This window comes from Phocoena sinus, chromosome 7, assembly GCF_008692025.1.
Source record: "Phocoena sinus isolate mPhoSin1 chromosome 7, mPhoSin1.pri, whole genome shotgun sequence".
In the NCBI taxonomy this organism is placed as follows: domain Eukaryota; kingdom Metazoa; phylum Chordata; class Mammalia; order Artiodactyla; family Phocoenidae; genus Phocoena; species Phocoena sinus.
The window spans coordinates 109,808,504-109,832,255 of record NC_045769.1 but is presented as its reverse complement, the minus strand read 5'-3'; the positions used below and the strand labels follow the sequence as shown (position 1 = coordinate 109,832,255).

The 23,752-nt window shown below is 53.1% G+C and overlaps 1 protein-coding gene across 4 annotated transcripts in view; it reads left to right on the top strand.

The window, feature by feature from the left end:
- The first annotated feature begins 2,570 nt into the window (after positions 1 to 2,570).
- The window catches only part of LIMS2 (LIM zinc finger domain containing 2), a 35,725-nt gene continuing 14,543 nt past the window's right edge, over positions 2,571 to 23,752 (top strand). Inside the window, exons 1-4 of one of the 4 annotated variants that reach the window (XM_032636489.1) lie at positions 2,571 to 2,742; positions 21,047 to 21,206; positions 23,400 to 23,466; positions 23,630 to 23,750. In XM_032636489.1, coding sequence (XP_032492380.1) covers positions 2,732 to 2,742; positions 21,047 to 21,206; positions 23,400 to 23,466; positions 23,630 to 23,750 — 359 coding nt within the window. In that variant the 5' untranslated portion in view covers positions 2,571 to 2,731. Of the gene's footprint in view, positions 2,743 to 15,811; positions 15,945 to 21,046; positions 21,207 to 23,399; positions 23,467 to 23,629; positions 23,751 to 23,752 lie in introns of those variants that run through there. The other 3 variants (XM_032636491.1, XM_032636490.1, XM_032636488.1) reach the window with 3 other exon arrangements.

Sequence of the window (23,752 nt, the reverse complement as noted above, 5' to 3'; positions counted from 1 at the left end):
AGTCTGAAGTCAGGGAGCCTGATTCCTCCAGCTCTGTTTTTCTTTCTCAAGATTAAATGCACAAATCTTAACTGTACATTTCATGATTTTTGACAAAAGCATACACTTGTGTGACCCAAGCCCCTATTAAGATATAGAAAAAAAAAAAAAGATATAGAACGTTATCATCACCCCCAAAAGTTTCTTCATGTTCTTTTCCAGCCAATCCTTGCCTCCCACACACACCCTGAGGCAGCCACCATCCTGACTTTTTCCCACTACTGTCTAGTTTTTCTGCTGTAGAGCTTGCCATAAATGGAGCAGGAGCTCTTCTGCATAAGGCTTCTTTCACTCAGAGTCATGTCTGGAGATTCATCCACGTTGGGGTCAGTGTTGTGTCCGTCCTTGCTTAGACTCTGCCCCTGCACTCTGGCCCTACCTTCTCCCTTATTCCCCATGCCCCGCCCTCCCTCTCTCCAGACCACCTTCTTTCTGACCTCAGGGCAGCAAAAAACAAAAACCAAAAAAAAAACAGCACTTGTTGTTTTTACCGCCAACTCTTTTCCTCATTCAAGCGTCACCTCCATTTGCCCCTCCACTCTAAAGCAGCCCCACACACTGCCTTTTCTTTGCAGCACTTGTCCCTGTCTAAAATCATGTTTATTTGTTTACAGTCTCTCCCCACCCCCAGCTAAACTCAGTGAGAGCTTGGTCCAGGTCCTCTTGTTCACAGCTGTACCCCTGGTGCTGATATACCATGAATAGTCTTGAATGAAGGGGTGATGAGTGAGTGAACATGTGAATAACCACTGCCAGGCAACTGCCTGCTCTTTCTTGCAAATCTGACCTGTAGCTGCACTGTAGGAGGCTGGCCCACGACTCCTGGAGGCTCCACATCTCCAGCGGGGCTGAACGATGCCGCAGTCGCCGCCCAGCTCTTGCTGAGTTTGCCCCTGGCACAGGGAAGAGGCACTCTGGATGAGTGAGCAGCAGAGGGCTCTGGTTTGGCCACGGGCAGATAGTCTCCCGCTCAGCAACAGTACAAAGGGAGGCTGGAAGGCTGGAGGGCAGGCATGGGATCCCCTACAGGTAGGCAGCAGGTCCCTTTGGTGTTCTGCCGTCTACTTTTCATCCCCTTTGGTTCCCACAGGACCCCAGTATTCGCTTAAGCGTCCAGTCCATTTCTGGTGCACGGCCCCCAGCACACTTGCTTCTCTGTGTTCGCAGTTATGGAAAGCATTTGTCTCTCAACAGGCAGACGACCCAAGAAATCATCCACATTTTACACTTAACCATCAAATTACAGTTAATCAGAATCAGCTAAGACACGTTCGCAAAAAGAACAACTGCAAACCACACTAGTTTCAAGATATCAGCTACTTAGGGACAGGTGCCTTTTCCAAGCTTATTCTGCAGATATAAGGCTGCACGGTAGTATCAATTCATCTTTCTGAATTCCCCTGTTTATTCATAGGTTGCTATTTTGCATGGCCATTTCTAGATAGTCTTTGTTGCCAAGAAGTAATGCGCGACGTTCAGTCGGGTTAATAGACCAGGCTGCTCAGTTCTGCCCGCCCACCGCCCCCCCCACGCCCCCCGACGGTGTCATTTGGGCCGTCTCCAATTATGAGCTACACTCCACAGCCCCGCTAGAAATATCTGCCTTTAGGCAGAGTGAGGTTTTTGTTTGTTTGTTTGTTTAATACTTTTCTCAGAATAGATTCCCTAAATGGTTTTATATCGCCAGGTCACTTTAATGGCTCTTCAGCTTACCAATAGCGAGCGCTTCATCATAGGCAAGAGGAGTAGTACCTGGCCCTCCTCCCCAACTTCGGCGTTTGGTCTGTCTTTACAAAGTACCTTCTGCTGGGTTAGGGGGCTGCTCACAGACTTGGATGAGATGGTAATTTCCTGGGGAGGGCACTAGGTAATCTCCTGGCCTGGCATCTAAGTATGCAGAACCTGGCTCCTGACTCCGAGGGGCGCCCCTCGACCTTGACCTCCCTGGAGGCGAGACTGCGTGGACTGGGAGTCCCCAGTGCCCCGGGAGGGAGTCGGTGCCCAGAAACATCCGTCTGCGGAATTAAAGCGCGAAGGTGACCCCCTTTCCTGCCCGGGGCCGCAGCGGGGACCCCGGGCTTGGGGGCCAGCGGGGAGGGAGGTGGTCTCAGCACCGCCGCTCTCTCCCCCGTCCTCCCACCCGCTGCGTGTGTTCGCGTTCCAGGGCGGCCGGGACAGCGGAGGGGGAGCGCCGGGTGGGGCGCCCCGGCGGGGCGAGGGGGCTCGTTCGCGTTTATTATAACTTCCCTCCCTTTTAAAGGAAAGCTATGCCCGGAATCCGGGAGGTGGCGGGCGAAGCCGGCTGGGAGGACGTGACCCACGCCCGCCGCAGGCCGAGCTCGGGTGTCCCCCGAGACAAGGCGGCGCGGGTGGCGCGGCGCCCCCCCTCCCAGCGCTCCAGCGTTGGGCTCCCAGCGCCTCGCCCGCCCCCGCCCACACCTCGTGGGCGGGGCGCCTCCCCCCGCCCCCCCCCGCCCCAGCTCTCCGGCCGCGGCCCCCACCTCCCGCTCGGGTGGCTGGGCCGGGCTGGGCTGGGCTGGGCTGGGCGGCGGGCGGAGCGGCTCCCGGCCTTTTTTGGGCGTCTCCTCGCTCCGCGCGGACCTGCGGGAGGGCGCTCGGCGGGCGGCGGCGGCGGCGGCGGCGGAGGCTCCGGGGGTCCCGAGGCGGTCCCGGTTCGGCGCGCTCGGCCACCATGACGGGAAGGTAACTGCCCCCGGGCGGAGGGCGCCGCTGGCCAGGGAGGGGGGCTGCGCGACAGGACCCCCCGCCCGCCCGGAGCCCTTCCCGCACGCCGGCCTCGCGCGTCCCCTCCACCTCGGCCGCTCCCGGGCGGCAGCGCCGGTCAGGTCAGCGGCCCCTGCCCCGCGCGTCCCGCCCTCCCGCCGGCCCCGGGCAGCGGCAGGTGAAGGGCCTGTTCCGTCCCCCGCACCGCCTGCCCGCACTACTGGGCCGTGAGCCCCGCCCCCTCCGGAGAACCGGGGCTCAGGGCTCAGAGGGGCGGGGACTTGCTCAAGGTCACAACCAACTAAAGGGCAAGGCGTCAAAACCCAGGCTGTCGGCTTCTACCAGCTTCCCTGTGTGATCCTGTGAGGCCCCACCTCTGGAGCCTTCTGTAAGCCAGGAATGGTAAAAATGGTAAAAGGTCTGTCTGGGGGCCTGGCCAGAACTGCCCACAAACATAGGCTGCGCGGGGATAGGCTGGGGGCAGGAAACTCCCCCAGGCCTGGCTCAGGTTCTGCTCTCATACCCCTTGTGGCCATTTCACAGATGGGGTGACTGAGGCCACAGAGCCCGAGTGACTCACCAGGCCAGTCACATGTCCACCAGTTCCTGGCCAGTGTTGGCCTCTGCGGCCCTTTCTGGAACGTGGCTGGGTACAAGTGCATGACTCACGGCTGGGTGGGAGGGGCTGGTCTCTGAGGTCCGGGCGCCCCCTTCCAGCCAGTCCCTGGGAGGAGGATGCTCTTCTTCACTACCCCTTGAATTCGGCGGAAGGGTGGAGGGCACCCTGTGGCTTTGCTGGGGAAAGGGGCTTGGAGAGGCAGTGCCCAGGAATGGGGAGCAGCCACTCGGGACAGGGTGGTGGACCCAAACCTAGGTGATGTGCAGGGCCGTCACCCAGCCTGCAGGGGCACATCGATTAAGGCTGTGGCCCCGAGTCTTAGGGCAGCCCCAGAAACCAGCACGGATCCTGTCACCTGGGGAGTCCTGTGCTTCATATGCGATTTGCTGCCCACTTCCCAGACCTCCTGTCCCCACCCAAGTCTGTGGACAAAGCCAGCTTCCAGCGCTCACCCCTCCTAGTGCGCTCGTGTCCTCCGGTCCCTCGCAGGGCGCCCCAGCGGCTGCCTCGCTCCCCACCCTCAGAGCTTACCGGGAAAAGAAGGGAGAGAGAAGGACAGGGACGGAATCAGGAGCAGCGACAGATGGGTGGTGGGGTGGGGGTGGGATGCGTGGCAGGTGATTCTCCAGGCGCAGAAGAGATCGTAGGGCAGAGCCGCAGGGTGCCAGCTTCTGCCCAGATTCCCCGGGTGGGCGTTGAGGCAGAAACCCCGACGCACCTCTGTTCCCTCAGCAGGAGTCCTCTCAACCCTGAGTCCCGGGGGTCTTCCAGGGAGAGGGGGCCATCGGGTCAGCCAGACGCAGCCCGGCAGGAGAAGCTGGGAAGGCAGGCGGGGTGGGGGTGGGGGTGGGGGAGCAGAGACCAGCCTGCCCCAGCTGCTGCCTGGCTCCAGCGGGCTCCCTGAGCCTGAAAGATGCTGGTCGTCAAGTGACACAGGGACCAGAGTGAGCCTTGGAAAACACTGAGTCGGGTTTTTCCTTGTGAAAGTAAAACTGCTCATCTTAGAGAGTTTGGAAAAACCCAGAAACAAAAAAGGTAACAGAAACATTAGAAGAAAGAAAGGAAACACCAGCAGTTCCACTCCTCAGAAATGCCCTCAGGAACATTTTGGTGGCTTTCTTCTTTTCTTGTGGTGTTTTCTCGTGCTCATGTGTTTTTCACAAGCTGTGAGTGGTCTGTGAGCACAGTGTTCCGCCCTCCTTTGAAGTTTGCCTACCACATGCGGCGTCCATGCCAGGGCTGGCGAGCCTCCCCTCCCCACACAGGCATAGGGGCCAGGCTGGCAGAGCAATGGACATTCAATCTTTGGGGTGGGCGAGGTTTTTCCTGTCCCAGAAGCTGTGAAGTTTCATTTTCATGCCACCATGCCCTCCACACGTCCACTGCCCCCGCGAGATGCCAGGGCAGTTCTCACACCTGGATGCTGGCTCTCCGCACATCATCCCTTGCTGCCCAGACCAGGCTGACCTTTGGAAATGACCCTGTCCTTGTACACCTCATGCACCTTCTGGGGCTGTCCCTGCCAACGGCGTAAAGTCCCAGCCCTCCGTGGGACTGGAGCAGATGAGACCAGAGGGAGGGCAGTGGGGAGCCACTGAAGTGACCTGGGGTGACATGCATGACCAGGCATGTCACCCCATGCCTGGGGCTGCTGAGGAAGAGATGGGGAAGGAGACTGGCCAGGAGGCAAGAAACGGGAGAGCCTCTGCTTGGCAGCCATGGGGCTGGAGAAGAATAGACGGACTCAGGGGACCTGGGCGGTAGAGTCTGGACCCAGTACGGATCCAGGAAGAGGATGCCCAGTTTGTGGTGGCAGGTGTGGGAGTGGACATAGAGCTAGTTTGGGCCATGAAGCGTTCGAAGAGCTGTGGTGAGTCTAGGGGCAAACCCTGAGACTGGACATGAGGGCCTGCAGCCCAGGAGAGGGCTGAGCTAGGGCGGAAGAGTGAATGAGGCCTGGAACGTGGGCGTGGTTGCTTAGGGAGCAGCTGTGCTGTGGGAAGAGGCTCAGCCCCAGCTGCAGCCCTGGGGACTCTGGACCTTAAAAACACCGCATCTTTGTCCCAGCTGAAGGGGCCTTTGGCATCACCGGTTTTCAAGCCAGGGTGGGTTATGTCCCCTACCCAGGGACCTGGCCTGGCAGCAGCTCTCTTCCAGAGGGAGCCTGGGACGTGGTGCTCGCAGCAGTGTGACTCAGTGGCTTGGCCTACCCACCAAGTCCCACCCACCGCATGACCGGCATCCGCAGAGGCTGCCAGATCTCAGCTGGGTCCCACGCTCGGTACGGTGCAGAGTGGGGCTGCTAGAGCCCTCTCCTCACACACACCAGCCTCCCCCGACCCCGATGTGCTCCCAGCTGTTCCCCACCCTCCTCAGGAATACGGCCAGTGACCCCCTCAGCAGAGGGACCTGCCGAGGTGCAGCTAGGGTGGCAGCCAGAGCCCTCAGGACAGCACATGGGGCTGTGATGGAGGCAAGGGTTTAAGCACAGTGGGAAGTGGGTGACACGGGATGTGCAGCTGAGGCCTGAGCCCCAGGCTGGGCCCAGCCTATGGCCCCTCACCGCCTGCCTTTTCCTCTGCTTCTAGTGTAGACTCCCCTCTCTGGCTGGCCTGACCTGTAGTGTGTGCCCAGTTCCATGCTATAACAACACCTCTACCTGGGCTCACTTCAAGCTACCCACGTGATGTGAAGCAGTTCACGAAATTCCTGAAAACTGAGCGGTCAGCAGTGTGATCTGGCCCAGGGTGGCCCGGGCACACCGCTGTGGAGAGGCACCAGGCGTTCCCTGCACAGCGGCTGGCCCGCCTCTCCGGCGACACTGCTGCTCCCCGCTCCCACCTACCACGCGCACATTCTCACTTAAACCTTCCCGGGGGCTTCATTTCTAGGTGGGGAGTGGGGCAGAGGGAGGTCCCTGAACTGTGCTCCTTGCTCTGTTTATTCAGATCTTCTGAATTTCTGATGATGTCTATTTACTCGAATTTCCCGTGAGGCAAGAAGGTTGGAATACACCACTCATCATCTCAGGCATGCCAAAGGATCTGGGCGAGTCGTCTTCGGCTCCCCAGTGAGGTTGGCTCTGGCGGAGAGGCTGTTTGTGGTGGTGTCGCTGGCTCCCCTGGGGGTGGCACTAACCACTCAGCCGGAGAGGCAGCGCCATCTCATGCCTTGCTGGCGGCTGCCCTGGCCCTTGTCTCTGCCCTAGTAAGTGACATAGTTGCATTCATCGCTACGTGTGTGCTGCTTAAACATTTGAGATAGGAATCCCATGCTATGAAATTCACTGTTTCAGAGTGTACAGGTCAGTGGCTTTTAGTACATTCACCACGTTATGCAACCATCACTACTAATTCCAGAACATTTTCATCACTCCCAAAAGAAAAACATTTGCAGCCAATTCCCCCCGCCCCAACCCCAGCCCTTGGCAATTCCTAGTCTGCTTTCCGTCTCTACAGATTTGCCTGTTCTGGACGTTTCATATAGATGGAACCATACATTAGGTCACTTTTTTTTTTTTTTTTTTGCCTGGCTTCTTTCATGTAGCATCATGTTTTCAAGGTTCATTTATGTTGTCATATGAATCAGTGCTTTGTTCCTTTTTTTAGCCAAATATTCCCTTATATGGATATACCACGTTTTGTCTATATGTTCATCTGTGGTGGACATTTGAATTGTTTCCACTTTTGGCTCTTATGAATAATGCTGCTGTGAACATCCCTATATATATTTTCTACTTTCTGGAGCATACACCTAGGAGTGGAATTGCTGAGTCACATAGTAACTCTGTGTTAAACTTTTTGAGGAACTGCCAAGCTGTTTTCCAAGTGACAGCACAATTTTTACATTCCCACCAGGAATGTGTGAGGGTTCCAGTTCTCCACGCCCTAATTATTACATCATTATCTGCATTAGTAGGTGTAAAGTGGTATCACATTATAGTTTTGACTTTTATTTCCCTAGTGACTTGTGATGTTGGACACCTTTTCAGGTGCTTATTGTCCACTTGTATATCTTCTTTGGAGAAACGTCTACTCAAATTCTGTACCCATTTTAAAATTGGATTCTTTTTATTGTTGGGTTGTAAGAGTTCTTTTTGTATTCTGGACATTAGACACTCGTCAGATATATGATTTGCAAATACTTTCTGCTGTGGATTGTCTTCTAACTTTCCTGAAAGTGTCCTTCAATGCACAAAAGTTTAAATTTTGATGAAGTCCTATTTACCTATTTAATTTCGATTGCTTGAGTTTTTGGTTTCATATCTAGGAAACTGTTACCTAATCAATGGAGATTTATACCTATGTTTTTTTCTAGGAGTTCTTTAGTGTTAACTCTAATATTTCAGTTTTCAATCCATTATGAGTCAGTTTTTATTTATTTTTTATTTTTATTTTTTATGAGTCAGTTTGTATATATGACCTGAAGTAGAGGTTTAAAATCATTCTTTTTCATGTGGTTATTAAGTGGTTCTAGCATCATATGTTGACAAGACTATTCTTTCCTCAATGAATTGTCTTGGCAGGCTTGTCAAAAATCAATTGACCCTGGATGTGTGGGATTATTTCTGAATTCTCAATCCGATTCCACTGATGTATGTGTTTATCCTTATGCCAGTACCATACTGTTTTGATTACTATAACTCTGTAGTAAGTTATGAAATTGGGAAATGTGAGTCCTCTGACTTTGTTCTTTTTCAAGTTGTTTTGAACAACTATTCTGAGTCCCTTGCATTTATTTCCATATGAATTTTAGGATTAGTTTGCCCATTTCTGTAAAAAAGGCAGTTGGAATTTTGATATGGATTGTGTTGAATCCATAGGTCATTTGGGGGGAAAGGTATTGCTATCTTAACAATGTTAGGTTTTCTGATCCATGAACATGAGATGTCTTTCCATTTATTTAGGTCTTCTTTGTTTCTTTCAACAACGTTGCAGAGTTATCAGTGTATAAGGCTTACACTTCTTTGGTTAAATTTATTTCTAAGTATTTTTTTCTTATTTATTTATTTATTTTTGGCTGCGTTGGGCCTTTGTTGCTGCGCACGGGCTTTCTCTAGTTGCAGCAAGCGGGGGCTACTCTTCGTTGCAGTGCGTGGGCTTCTCGTTGCGGTGGCTTCTCTTGTTGCAGAGCACGGGCTCTAGGCGCACAGGCTTCAGTAGTTGTGGTTTGCGGGCTCTAGAGCACAGGCTCAGTAGTTGTGGTGCATGGGCTTAGTTGCTCCACGCATGTGGGATCTACCTGGCCCAGGGCTGGAACCTGTGTCCCCTGCATTGGCAGGCAGATTCTTAACCATTGTGCCACCAGGGAAGCCCCGTATTTTTTCTTTTTGATGCTATTAAAAATGGAATTGTTTTATTAATTTTATACTCAGATTGCTCATTGCTAGTGACTTTTTGTATATTGTTCTTTTATCCTGCAACCTTGCTGAATTAATTTACTAGCTGTAATAGGTGTGTGTGTGTGTGTGTGTGTGTGTGTGTGTGTGTCAGGGGGGAGTTCTTTAGGGTTTTCTATATATAAGAAAATGTGATACACAATTAGGGATAGTTTTACTCCTTCTTTCCGATCTGGATGCCTTTCATTTTCTTTTCCTGCCTAGTTGTCTTTGCTAGAACCTCCAGTGCAATGTTGAAAATAAATGAGAAGGCTGGATATCTTGTCTTGTTCTTGACCTTAGAGGGAAACCTTTCAGTCTTTTACAATTAAGTATGATGTTAGCTGTGGTTTTTTTGCAGTTTGAAGAAATTCCCTTCTATTCCTAGATCCTTGAGTTTTGTTTTGTTTTGTTTTGTTTTAATCATGAAAGGTGTTGGATTTTGTCAGGTGTGTTTTCTGCATTCACTGAGATGATCATGTGGTGTTTTCCCTTTATTCTACTGATATGATGTATTGTATCAATTTTTAAATGTTAAAACAACCTTATCTTCCTGAGATAAATCCCATTTGGTCATGTTGTATAATACTTGTTATAGGCTTCTAGATTCAGTTTTGTTGAGGACATCTGTATTCGTAAGGGATATCGATCTGTAGTTTTCTTGTGATGTCATTGTCTGGTGTTGGTATTAGGGCAATACTGGCCTCACTGAGTTAGGGTGTTCCCTCTTGGTTGATTTTTGGGAAGATTTTTGTGAAGGACTGGTGTTAATTCTACTTAAACATTTGATAAAATTCGCTAATAAAACCATCCGGTCCTGGGGTCCTCTTTGTGGGAAGTTTCTTTTTTTTTTTTTTTAATTACTAACCTATCCCCTGTACTTGTTACTGGTCTATTTGGATTTTCTGTTTCTTCTTGAGTCAGTTTGGGTAATTTATATCTTTCTAGGAATTTGTCCATTTCAACTAGGTTATTTAATTTGTTGGCATATGATTGTGCATAGTATTTCCTTACAATCCTTTAAATTTCTCTAAGTTCAGTCCCTTGTTTCATTCTGAATTTTAGTCATTTGAATGTTCTCTTTTTTTCTTGGTCAGACTAGATAAAGATTTGTTAAGTTTTGATGATCTTACCAATGAACCAACTTCTGGTTTCATAGATTTTCTCTATTTTTTTTCTAGTTTCTATCTGATTTATTTCTGCTCTAATCCTTATTATTTCCTCCTTTTGCTTACTTTGAGTTTAGTTTACTAATCTGTTTGTAGTTCCTTAAAATGGGAGGTTAACTTATTGATTTGAGATTTTTTTACTGTAGATATTTACGGTTATAAATTGAGCACCACTTGAGCTTCATCCAATAAATTTTGGTCTGTTGTGTTTTCATTTCATTCATTCCGAAGTATTTCCTAAATTCCCTTGTGTTTTCTTCTTTGGTTCATTGGTTCTTTAGGAGTATGTTGTTTAATTTCCACATACTTGTGAATTTACTAACTTTCCTTTTATGATTGATTTTAATTTTATTCTGCTGTGGCCTGAGAATATGCTTCTTATGATCTCAATCATTTTAAATTTATTGAGGCTTTTTTTTTTTTTTTTTTTTTTTTGTGGTACGTGGGCCTCTCACTGTTGTGGCCTCTCCCATTGCAGAGCACAGGCTCCAGGTGCGCAGGTTCAGCAGCCACGGCTCACGGGCCCAGCCGTTCCGCGGCATGTGGGATCTTCCTGGACCGGGGCACGAACCCGTGTCCCCTGCATCAGCAGGCGGACTCTTAACCACTGCACCACCAGGGAAGCCCTGAGGCTTGTTTTATGTCCTAATATATGGTCTGTCCTGGAGAATGTTCCATGTATCCTTAAGAAGAATGTATATTCTGCTATTGTTGGGTGGAGTGTTCTATAGATGTCTTTTAGGCCTAGTTGGCTTATAGTGTTGCTTATGTCTTCTATATCCTTGCTTAGCTTCTGTATAATGGTCTATCCATTATTGACAGTGGAGTATTGAAGTCTGTAGCTATTATTTTTAAATTATCTATTTTTCTCTCAATTCTGTCAATTTTTGCTTCAGGTATTTTGGGGCTTTGTTGTTAGGTGCATATGTTTATACTTGTTATTTCTTCTTTATGGATTAACTCTTTTATCATCATAAAATCTCCTTCTTTGCTCTTGTAACAATTTTTGCCTTGAAGTCTATTTTGTCTGATAGTGTAGCCACTACAGTTCTCTTTTGTTTGCTGTTTGAATGGTATATCTTTTCCATTCTTTTATTTTCAGCTTTTTGTGTTTTTGAATCTAAAGTGAACCTCTTGTAGAAAGCATATAGTTGGATCACATTTAAAATATCCATTTAAAAAAGTTCAAAAAACTTTTAATTGGAAAGTTTAATCCATTTATATGTAATGTAATTACTGATAACTGGGGTTTACATCTGCCACTTTCCTATTTTCCTTTTATTTGTCTTACATCTTTTTTGTTTCTTAATTCCTACACCATTGCCTTCTTTTGTGTTAAATTATTTCATTATGCAGTCATCTTTAAACCAGATGGGAAAAAAAGGTTTACAAACAAAAAATACATTTATACTGTCTTTTATATGTATCTTATGGTTACCTTTACTGCCCTTAATTTCTTTTTTGTTTTTAAATAATTTAACAGGTTCTTCTCTTTTTTCCCTATTTATTTTTTCCTGCATTCGGTCTTCGTTGCTCCGTGCCGGCTTTCTCTAGTTGTGGTGAGCAGGGGCTACTCTTCGTTGCAGTGCTCAGGCTTCTCATTGCAGTGGTTTCTCTTGTTGTGCAGCATGGGCTCTAGGCACGCGGGCTTCGGTAGTTGTGGCCCACGGGCTCAGTAGTTGTAGCTCACAGGCTCTAGAGCACAGGCTCAGTTGTTATGGAGGACAGGGTTAGTTGCTCCAAGGCATGGGGGATCTTCCCGGATGAGGGATTGAATTTGTGTCCCCACCATGCTGGCAGGCGGATTCCTAACTGCCACTGCACCACTAGGGAAGTCCCTGCTCTTAATTTCTTCATGTGGATTTGAGTTATTGTCTAGTGTCCTTTCATTTCATCCTGAAGGACTCTCTTTAGTATTTCTTTTCAACTCTAGGATTTGTTTTTGGTCCCATTTTATAATTTCTCTCTCTTTATTGATATTCTCCATTTGGTGAGAGATTTTCATACTTTTCTTTAGTTTTTTAGATCTGGCTTCCTTTAGTTCTTTGAACGTATTTGTATCAGATGATTTGAGGTCTGTCTAGTAAGTCTAAAATCTGGGCTTCCTCAGGGACAGTTTCTGTTGATTGCTCTTTTTTTTATGTGTCTAGGTCATTTTTTTTTGTTGTTTCTTTGCGTGTATCATAATTTTTGCTGAGAACAGGACTTTTCAAATAAAATAACGTGGCAGCTCTGGAAACCAGATTCTCCCTACTCCCCAGGGTTTGTTGTTGCTGCTTATTGTTTGTTTAGTGAGTTTTCTGAACAGATTCTGTAAAGTCTGTATCTCTGTCATTTGTGGCCACTGAAGTCGCTGCCTGGTTAGTTTAGTAGTCAGCTAATGATTGGACAGAGATTTTCTTGAATGTCTGAAACCAGTAAGTCTCCCAGCCTTTACTGAAGGCTCTGAGTGTATGTTGGGGTACAGTGTCAACATCCAACCAGGCATTTTACAACTCCGCCTTAGTCTTCACTTCCTGATTGTACAGAGCCCAAAAGGTCCATCAGAAGTGAGAGCTTAGGACCTTCTAAGGACTTTCCTGAGCATGCACGTAGCCCTGGGCATTCGCATGGCCTTCTAGATTCCCAGGAATATGTCGGTTCTTTTTGAAGCCCCTAAGGACATCTCATTCCTTGGTTTTTCCTTTTAAGCTTTTTGATTAGTCAATTGCCCAACTGTCCCCTTTGCCTGTGACAATGGCAGCTATGATAGTAATACATAGGTAGCTGTGATAGTAATACATTTGAAAAACTCACCCCAGGAGAGGATTTGAGCACTGGGTAAGTGTGAGTGAGGTCACATAAAAACCAGCCTTTCAAGTGGGATCTTCCAGGGAAGACCAGGTCTTTCTCCTTTGGGGATGAAGCTTTGAAAGAGTTTCAGCCTGTTCTGCTCCCTCATTACTGGGAATGCAGCCAGTTACTCTTCTAGGCAGCTATGGAGTTAGGAAGTGGGGATTAAGGACTAGGATAAATTAAAACACCATAAAGGTGTTCTTACCAAGATTCAGCTTTTATAACCCCCTCCCAGTTGGTTATTTTTTTAATTTATCTATTGTTATTGAGGTATAATTGACATACAGCATTATGTTAGCTTTAGCTGTACAACATGATTTGACATTTGTATATATTGTGAAATGATCACCACAATAAGTCTAGTTAACATCTAGTTAACTAGACACCATAGTTATAAAATTTTTTTTTCTTGTTATGAGGACTTTTAAGATTTATTCTCTTAGCAACTTTCAAATATGAAATACAGTATTATTAACTATAGTCACCATGCTGTACATTACATCCCCATGACTTATTTGTCTTACAAAAGGAAGTTTGTATCCTTTGACCCCCCTTCACCCATTTCACCCATCTCCCACCCCCCCCCCCACCTCTGTCAACCATCAATCTGTTCTCTGTATCTGACCTGGGCTTTTTGTTTTGTTTTGTTTTTAAAATTCCAAGTATAAATGTGACCACACAGTATTTGTCTTTCTCTTTCTGACTTATTTCACTTAGTGTAATATCCTCAAGTTTCATCCATATTTTCTCAAATGGCAAGATTTCATTCTTTTTTTATGGCTGAATAGTATCCCATTGCATTTATATACCACATCTTCTTTATCCATTCATCCATTGACCTAAACAACACTTAGGTTGTTTCCATATTTTGGCTATTGCAGATAATGCTGCAATGAACATAGAGGTGTGTATATCTTTTTAAATTGGTGTTTTTGTTTTCTTCAGATAAATACCCAGAAGTGGAATTGCTGGATCATATGGTAGTTCTATTTTTAATTTTTTAAGGAACCTCTATACTGTTTTTCATGGTGGCTGCATCAATTTACACTCCCCCCAACAGTGCAAGAGGGTTCCTTTTTCTCCACACCCTCACCAACACTTGTTATTTCTTGTCTTTTTGATAATAGCCTTTCTTTTTTTTTTTTTTTGCGGTACGCGGGCCTCTCACTGCTGTGGCCTCTCCCGTTGCGGAGCACAGGCTCCGGACGCGCAGGCTCAGCGGCCACGGCTCACGGGCCCAGCCGCTCCGCGGCATGTGGGATCTTCCTGAACCGGGGCACCAACCCGTGTCCCCTGCATCAGCAGGCGGACTCTCAACCACTGCGCCACCAGGGAAGCCCTTCGATAATAGCCTTTCTGACAGGTGTGATATCTCCTTGAGGTTTTGACTTGCATTTCCCTGATGATTAGTGACGTTGAGCATATTTTCATGTACCTGTTGGTCATCTGTATGTCTTCTCAGCAGTTTTTCTTGCTCTCTGGGTTACTGTAAGTCTTTGGTTAATTTACAGAGCTCTGAAAGAGGTGATGCTGACATTCCTTGCTAGTTTTTTCATTGTTTTATGGAAAGACAAACTTTCAGAGGTCCTTATTCTGCCATTTTTGCTGACATCATTCTTACTGTGTTTTTGCAACTGTGTTCTCTGGAGCCAGAATGCTGGCTGGGGATCCCAGTGTGACTGGTACCTCCACCCGCACTGGTAAGAGGGGCCTAGGCCCCAGGCCATCGACTTGAAGCTGCTCTAAGAAAACTCTCTACAGTAGCTTTCTTAAGCATTCATCTCTCTACATCAGCAGGTGGGAGGTGATCCTTCTACTTGTTGGCTCCAGGCTCAGCTTCTCTCTGCCCTCTAGCCCCTGGGGCCACCTTTAAGAAAATATTTGTTGAATTGATCGGTGCTTGGTACCTTTGGAATTGAGCTGCTTTGACAAACTATATACTGCACCCAATGTTCGTAGTCATCTGGCTGTGTTTGGGGGTTGACCCCCAGGGTAGTTAATGAGTACTTACTTCCTCGTGTTTGGATTTACTAGATGACGTGTGTTCCTCGGTGTCTGGGACTGGCATCTGAGTCTCGATGGATCCCCTCAGTTTCCTCCTGCCCCCGTGTTGGAGGCCCAGCACCCTGGAACGATGGAAGGCAGAGGAAGTCCTGCTCACGCTTCCTTGACCCCGCTAGAAAGGTTTTCCAGGGAAATGGAATCTAAGTTATAGATTTCTGCGAGCCCTCCGGATCCTTATTTAACGCTGCGCGTGGTGCCTGCCTGGCCAGCAGTGGCCACAGTTCAGATGCTGGCCGTGGGTGTTTGCACTTAGATCACAGTAACCCCGCCAGTCCCTTTAAGTAAGAAGGCATGGAAACGCTGCCTTTCTTGTGGTCTTCCATCAGAGGCTGCTGCTTCTGCTTTCCGTGGTGAGCTGGGGGGCTACCTGCCCTCTAGCTTTTGACAGTGTGGACCCCTTTTGGGGTGGATGGTTATTTGTTGGCCAGATCCAGGGACCGGGCTGCCCTGGTCTGGGTCTCCTCGGTGGCTGCATGTTCTCAGGGAAGGGAACAAGGCAAACGTGGGCATGTGTGGGAATCCCTCATCAGCTTCTTGACTGCAGGATTCCTAAGCTGGCTCAGTCCCATACTGCCCTCCTCAGATGTCTGTACCATCGTCAGCATGTCCATGTCTGTACCATCGTCAGCATTTCCTCGGAGGCTCCTGGCAACCCGGGATCTCCAGGCATCCTGCCCTGCCACTGTGGACTGGACCTCTCACCTCGGTGCACTTTGGGAGCTTCCCAGCGTGTTCCCTCCCCAGCCTGGACCCAACCCTGCCAGCCTCAGCTTTCACTGTGCTGCCCCCGCGGCGGGAACAATATCCTTTCTATTCGGAGTTGACTCTGCTGCCCTTTGGAGATCGCAGTGCGTAACGTGAGCTCCTGTGCAGAGGGGTGGGGGCCGAGGCGCCCCCCGCACGCCGGGAGTCCGGCCGCCCAGCCCGGCCGTTGGTGGCTGCCCGCCGCCGCACCTGCCCTCCGAGGCTGGGGTCCGACGGCCGGTCGGAGCGGGCGGCCCGCGACGCGCCGGCAGGAGGAGGCCCGCGCCATGGCCGCCCGGCTGGGCGCGCTCGCCGCGTCGGGGCTGTACCGGCGGCGCCAGCACCGGCAGAGCTCGCCGCCCGCCGCGCCCGGGTAGGTGGCCGGGGGCAGGGCGGGGGCGCGGGGGACAATGGCCGGAAAGCTGCCGCCGCGGGCCTTTCCTCGGACACCCGCCTGGCCCTTCCGACGGCGGCGGCGGCGGCGGCGGCCCGGCTGCCCCGGGCGTGAGTTCGGCGCCGGGCGTGGCGGCCATGGGGGGCAGGGCGCGGCTTAATCCAGCCGGGTTTGCTGTCCTGGGATCAGCACTCTTGGGCAGGGCGCTGAGGATGGGGCGCTCAGATAAGTTGCCCGAGGTAACCTCCACGACCCATTTCAGACTCGGATCGCTTTCTGGCCGCTTTCTAGATGAGCACCCTGGGTGGTCAGGGAACGCGCTGGACATCACCCATCCAAAAAATGGCTAAGCTGTGACTTGAAGCCAGGGTGGACTGACTCTGAAGCCTGAACTGCTTTATCCCGGGGAGAACTGCCAGTGTAGACAATGAGGAGAGCTTCCTTTGGGACTGGGAGGGGGAACCTGTGGGTACGGGATGGACCTCAGGGCATCTAGAGGATGAGTTAGCCTGGGGTGGGGAGGGCCTGAGGGGGCATTTAGATAGTGGAGCCCCCGGAGTGAGGGTGGGACTGGGGGAGGGGCTCCTGGACATGTTGAAGTTGCAGGGAGTGAGAGCGGTGAGGGCCGCGGGCTTGGGGTCTTTGGCATCAAAATAGCAGGTGGGACCCCCGGAGGCGTGGGGGAGGAGCTGTGGGAAGGACGTGGGGTTTGCGAGGAGCGGGTGGGGATTCAGGGAGGAGACAGAGCAGCAGTCACAGAGGTGGGCGGCCTGGAGGCTGCGGGAGGAGAGCGAACCCAGAGGCTGATGCTCTGCGTTAAACGTGCGCCCCACTGTGTGCTCACGGTGCGCGCATGGCCAGGGCAGCCTTCCGGAGCGGGACTGAGGGTTGAGCCCTCAAAGGTGTCTGGGAGGCCGTCAGGTGGGGGGCAGGGAGCAGAGGCTGCAGAGGGCCACCCGCGGGATACCTGTTGTAGCCGGGCTTGCACCTGCATCCGTGTCTCAGGCCCCTCACCAGGGGCCACACCAGGATGGGCACTGGACAAGCCCACTGCTCCGGTGGGGAATCCGGGGCACGGGAGGCCAAGTGACTTACCTGAGTGAACAGGAACCCTCACCGGTTGGCCTCTGGGTCACCGTGGACATCTGTGGAGTGAGCTGGGAGTGGGCGACCAGGGCCCTGATGGGCCAGAGGCCAAGCTGGAGGCTGGTGTCACTGTATGGATGCAGCACAAGAACTTGAGCCAGATGAAAGGAGGGCAGGGCTGATAGTGAAGATCAGGCCTCAGGAAAGTCCCGTGCACACATGCAGGCACATACGTTCATATGCTATCCTCAGCTTCTTTGAGCTTCTGGCTTGTGACTGACTGCTGTGCGGGATCACCTGGCCTCAGCGACACGGACTCACCCTCGAGTGTGCAAAGGCCCCTGTGGCCAGCCCCTGCCTATTCCTGGGCCCACACGTTGGCTTTCTAGGCTCTGGTGGGTGGGAGACTGGAGTGGGGGATGGTCTGGGGCTGTTGAAAAAGCAGTCTGGAATGGTCATGCCTGTGTGATGCTACCAGGAGCTGAGGGGACGCGGGAGCGCAGGTCCAATCCCGTGTGACCTCAGCGGGCTTCTGACCCTCTCTGCACGTCAGTTTCCTTATCTGGAACCAGCAACCTCCCCTCCCGAGGACCTGGCTCGGAGAGCACTCCCTCCAGCCCACCCCAGGCTAGAGCTCAGTGACGTCTTGCAACAAATAGGCTTGCGTTGGCTGTCAAGATTGAGAGCCTTTGGGGTGCCGCGGAGGGTCGGAGAAGGGTACAGGGTAGATGGGGGTGACCACCTCCCTCCTGCCCCACCGGCTGCCCCAGCCCGTCTCAGGGAGCGGACACTTCTGTGACGGCATCCCCATGGCCCCTGCTCGGGAGCACAGGTGTGCTCTGGGGTTTGGCCTCTAGGTGGTGGCCGTGCCCTCGGCAGTGTTTGTGTGCTGTCCAGCCGGGGCGGGGCGGCGGTGTCTCCCTGCAGGTAACCGGGCAGACTGTGCTCCCAGCTCTTGGGCGGAATGTGTGGAGGAGGATGTAGCATGCGCATCTCCCTCCTTTGTCCTTGCAGGGAGCGCTGCTGGGCCGGGGTGGCGGTGGGGCGGGGGGAGGTGGTGGTGGTGGGGTCCCTGAGCTGCCGGCAACAACCGCTCTGTATCCAGTGCTTGGCCTGCCCGGCCCTGTGCTCCGCGCTCTGTACCTATGCTGCAGGCAGCGAGTTCTTCGCTTCAGCTCTGCGGGGCAGGTCCTGCTCCTCGGGGACCTCTTTGCAGATGAGGAAATGAGGCCCCGAGGAGCTGGGCCTTCTTCCAGGCGCACAGCTGGGGGCTAGGGCTGTCAGGGTTTAACCTCGCGGGGTGGAGCCCAGAGCGGCCTCCTCCTGCAGGGGACAACTGGCATTTTCTCTTGACGGGCCTGTGGTCCGGCTGTCCGGCACATGAGTACGTCGGCCCATCCGTCTGCCTTCGGCCAGTGAGCTGGGGTGTTCTCTGCGGTCCGGAGCAGGGGCCGTGGGGACGCAGCCACAGAAGTGACGCCGGGGGTGCACCTGGCCGAGACCTGGGTTGGGGCAGCTGGTGGGGCAGGGGGGAGGTGGTCACCCCCACACCCCACCTGTCTGTGCCGGGGCTTATTGCGAGGTGTGTCGGGGACAGACGGCAGAATCCTTGACCTGAGACTCCCAGGGACCCAGCCAGGGAACTAGACCCAGACCAGTGAAGGGCCAGCTGCTCTTTTGGGGGCCGGCTGCTGTGGTGACAGCGTGGAGACGCAGTCCCCGAATGTCTGCCTTGCGGGGAGGCTGGAGTTCTGGAGAGGCAAACCGAAGATGGGCCTGCTGTGCACTCGCTTGGTTAGGGTCCAGAGGTCTGGAACAATCTGGAAGCCTGGGGCTGCACTCGAATTCTTGTTTTGGCTTCATTTTCTGGGTCCTTTCAGTGGGGAATTCCAGGCTCAAGAGTCACAGGATTTCCTGTTGATTTCTGACTACTCCAAGACCTGCCAAGGTCTTGTTCGTGGCCAGGCACTGGAACTTCCTCCCAGCCACCTTGGGTATGTGTGTTTGGGGAGAACAAGGCCTCAAGGTTCACAGTGTTCTTGGGACAGGAAGCCATGCCTGTGCTGACAGAGTCCAGCCCAGCCCATGGCGACTGGTACTGATCGCCTTGTGGCGATCAGCAGGGAGCTGGAAAGGAGGGCAGTGGTCACTGTGCACAGAGCCTCCCTGTCATCTTGGGCTCTGCCCATCCCTCCTGCCACTGTCCTGCCTCCTTGCCCCTTTGGCTTAAATATGGATGCAGGAGACGGCTTTGGTCCCCCAAGTAACCTGGGGGCAGGCAGAGGCATGCAGAGGTGCACTTGCCTGGCAAGGCTCGCCAAGGAGCCTACCGGCCCTGCCCTTGCCGCGAGGGCTCCTCCAACAGAGCAGAGAGGAAGTCCTGCCTGGGTGCCCCAGCCTGGCTTCCAGACCGTGTCCACGTGGCAGCGACCCTCTGCTAGACCCACTGTCCACACCTAGACCCCTGACAGGCAGAGCCCTCTCCCACCTCCTGGGCTCGTCGCGCCTAGGGACCCCAGCACGAGCATTGCTCACTTGAGAATTCTCCTCCCTGTGCTGTGGCCATGAGGGAGGGGTGGGCTTCAGCGTCCCGGGAGGCGGAACAGGCTGAAGAGATGTTCTCAGGAGACGTGCCGTGTGCCACCGCACGCGTCTACGTGATGTTGCCAACTGGTTACATCTCTCCTCACTGAGCCTGACCTTCCTTCTGTGCCCACCCAGTTGACACGAGACAAAATTTCTTTGCCGCCCTTGTAGCCAAAGACACAGGCATCAGGGTGCTGGGCGTTTGTACAGACTGTCGGGGCTGACAGCCAGGCTCCTCCAGCCTGAGCCTTGGGGCCCCAGCCTGGAGCCAGCACACATCTGTCTGTGTGGCCATTTCCCCTGTAGTTTAGCTCGGATTCCACACCTCCCGGCGGGATGTCTGCCGCTTCCCTGGGAACAGCAGTTGCCCTCTGTGGATGAGGAGGTCCACTCCCCACTCTGCTCCCATCTCCAATATTCACAATCTCACCTTCCCCATGGTAGGGTGGTTATATGTTTTGGGGGTGCAGGTGATTTGAAACTAAGTCGTGGTGCAGGGGAAAGAGCCATTGAAGTCGGACCAATCTGTGTTCAAATCTGGACGCTGTCATCTGCTCTGTGACTTTGGGGAAGTTACTTAACCCCTCTGAGCCTTAGGAAAGCAGAGTGGCCTCGGGGATTAAATAAATGTGTAAAACCCGAGCCGCTCCCCTGTGTCTGCCGAGCGTCCCTGACACCTCGAGAGACGGCCCAGCACCATGACTGAGCAGCCTGGGGGCCCGGTCAGTAACACTGACAAGCACAGCGCCGTCCGCTGCGGGCTTACAGTGGGCCAGGCACCCTGCTGAAAGCTTGTGTGTCCGTCGTCTAACAGCCTGTAACCTGTGGCCATGGCCGTGATTAGGGTCCTTCCACGGCTGGGCGTCTGGGCCTGGAGAGCGAGGGCCAGCCCCGGCTGCCCTGTGAGTGAGAGCAACGGACTTGAGTCGTGACTGCTCTGGCCGGCGTGAGCCCGGCGACGGTCGGGCCTACACCTGAGCCCCCGTGTAGGGCATCAGGGGCTGCAGGGTGTGGGGGAAGGTCGGGGCCCCAGAGTCAGGCGGGGGACCGGTTCTGATGTAGACTTTGCCTCCACCCACTGTGGCCTTGGTGGTGTGCGGGTCACTCTCTCCAGGCCTCCGCTTGTCCATCTGGGAGATGGAGGCGCTGCGCTGGCCTCGCAGGGTTGTCATCTGGGAAGGCCACCGTGGCCTGGCATGCGCTGGCACCCAATGTGCCCGAGGCACAAGGTAGCTGCAGGGATGGGTGACCCAAGCCGGTGCCGGGCAGCGTGGCCCCGCCTGTGTGACTCAGTCCCTGCGGTGTCAAGGCCGACCCGGGGTGAGCACGGCGCTGTCTTCACCCCAGAAAGCGTGTCCATCGAGTGCGGCCCTCAGGCCCTGACCTGCCCGTTCTTTCTTCCCACCCAGTAACATGTCCAATGCCTTGGCCAATGCCGTGTGCCAGCGCTGCCAGGCCCGCTTCCCCCCCGCCGAGCGGATTGTCAACAGCAACGGCGAGCTGTACCACGAGCACTGCTTCGTGTGCGCTCAGTGCTTCCGGCCCTTCCCCGACGGGCTCTTCTACGAGGTGAGCGTGCTCCCCGGACCCAGCTCAGGGTCTGCCCTCTGGCAGCCTGTGGGCCATGCCTGGCCGTGGTCCTCTTGTGAAGGATGAGGTAGACACGCCAGCCCTTGAGCCGAGCGGTGCTCCTTGAGGACCTTGCTGGCCACCTCGGGGCCCCATCCCTTACCTGTGAGATGTGAACAGTGTTCTCCTGGTGGCCATGGGTGCTGAAGGAGAGTCGCCGTTCATCCTGTCACCTCTGGGCAGTTGCTGGGGGGCCCTGGGGTGCAAACACCCTGCCGTGGTGGCACTTACCCTCCCTGGGGTCATGCAGTCAGCGTAACCCACGTGTACCAGATGGTGCTAAGTGCTCTGGTTGTAAGGCATCTCAGGGGAGGCGGGGTGGTGATCAGGGAAGGGAATGTCTGAGCAGACCTGAAGGAGGTGAGAGAGCAGCGTGTACCTGCAGGAAGAGCTCTCGGCAGAGGGCACAGCAAGGGCAAAAAGGCCCTGAGGTTGGAGCACGCAGGTATTTGAGGAGCAGTGGGGGGGCCGGTGTGATGGAAGCAGAGCAAAGGAGAGGGAACAGAAGAAGACGAGAGTGGGGAGGCAGATTTGCTTGGCCCCGTGGGCCTTCGTGGAGCCTCAGGCTTTCCTCCTGGGAGGGGCAGCAGCCACTGCAGGGTCTGGAGGGGAGGGGTCACATCGTCTGTCTGACCTTAGAGAAGGACCTCTGGTTGCTCTGCTGAGGAGAGACTGTGTGCGGCGGGGACAGAAGCTAGGAGAACAGGTGGGACCAGAAGCTGATTATTTCGGTAATCCAGATGGAAGTGAAGGGGCCTACACTGGGCTGCACTGGGTCACAAGAGCAGATCGTTAAATTTTCAGCAGCCTTGCAAGCCGGTTGTTAAACACAGCCATTACTAAAAGTTAAATGATATAAACATACAATGAGATAAAACTGTATTAAAAACAAAGGTAACATTCGTTTTCCTGTACAGTAGAAACACAACATGGTAAAGCAACTATACTCCAATGAAACTTAATTAAAAAAAACAACAAAGGTAACAGATACTCAAAACTCACCGCTTCCTGATTACTTTATTACATTTCACGATCAGCTATGCCTTTGAGGTTATGATTTGTTATTATGCCTGTGTGCTGGAAACACCGTACCGTGGTGGCTACTGACGTCTCTTCTCAGCTCCATGCGGAGGTCTGTTGGTAGCTTGAAATTGACCACGGGTGGGAATATTTATACCATAGAAATCGGCAAACGCTGCAAGGCAGCCTCAGAGCCGGTTGTGAAATGTTTACCAGCACACCAGGGCAGTGCTCAGAGGCTGGACAGATTTCCAAGCTGATGGGACGGGCTGGTAGATGGCTGTGGGGTGTGTGATCTGCCTGGCAGAGCAGGAGTTGCTGTTGCCTGTGGTGCCTCCTGGGAAATGCTGGCCGATGATGGAGGCGGGGGTGGGGGGAGGGGAGATGTGGGCAGGGCGCTGTGGATGTGCCTGTGACAGTTTAAATTCCTGCCGCCTCTGAAGGTCACTGGCTAGGGCTCTAGCCAGGTGCAGCTTAATAAGACACTCATTTTAGGGAACAGGGGAAAACCAAATACAATTATCAAGGGAGAAGAAAGCAGGGGCTTTCTTGGGGCCACACTTGGGGCCAGTGTGAGGGCCCTCCTTGCCCAGACAGATGGGGACAGCGGCTGCAGGACTCCCTTGCCCCGCTTCCTGTGTCCCTTCCCTGGGTCTTTTGTGGCCGCTGGGGGAGTGGACTTCTCACACAGGAAACAGGGCCAAGGGACACACAGAATTCAAACTCGATCCCCACCCTCCCCAGCCTGACGTTCCGCCCCCAGCCCTCAGCTCGTTCCTGAGACCAACAGGGCCGAGATCTTCTGCAAGCAGCAGTGGTCCTTTGCGGGGCTGGCCTTGCTGAGTTGCCGGCTTCTTCGAGGCCCCTAGCTTTGCACTCTCCCCAAGTCAAACAGGCCAATCCCGTTCCATCTCCAGGCCTTGCACGGGCAGCTCACTGTCTGGAATTCCTCCCCGCACCTCCCCCCCACCAGCTTCCTGTGGTGGTAGCAGGTGCACAAAGTGGGGTGTTTGTCCAGCGTCCCCGAGGGCAGGTCCTCACCCAGCAGACGGGCCAGCGCAGCTTGGGGGATGACAGTGCCTTCCTTGTCCTGTCTGCTGGCCCCGTTTGCAGCTCGAAGGGCGGAAGTACTGCGAACACGACTTCCAGATGCTGTTCGCTCCGTGCTGCAGGACCTGTGGTAAGGGCCGCACAGGCCTCGGCGCTGCCTGGGAGGCGGGTGGGCAGAGAGCTCTGCCCCTCACAGCATCGGCCCCGGGCTCCCACGGGCGTCACCCTCCCGGCTCTGGGAGGGGCCTGCGGAGGGGCAGGGCACGAGGCGAGCAGGAACCTCTCTCCTCCAGGCGAGTTCATCATCGGCCGCGTCATCAAGGCCATGAACAACAACTGGCACCCCGGGTGCTTCCGCTGCGAGCTGTGCGACGTGGAGCTGGCCGACCTGGGCTTTGTGAAGAACGCCGGCAGGT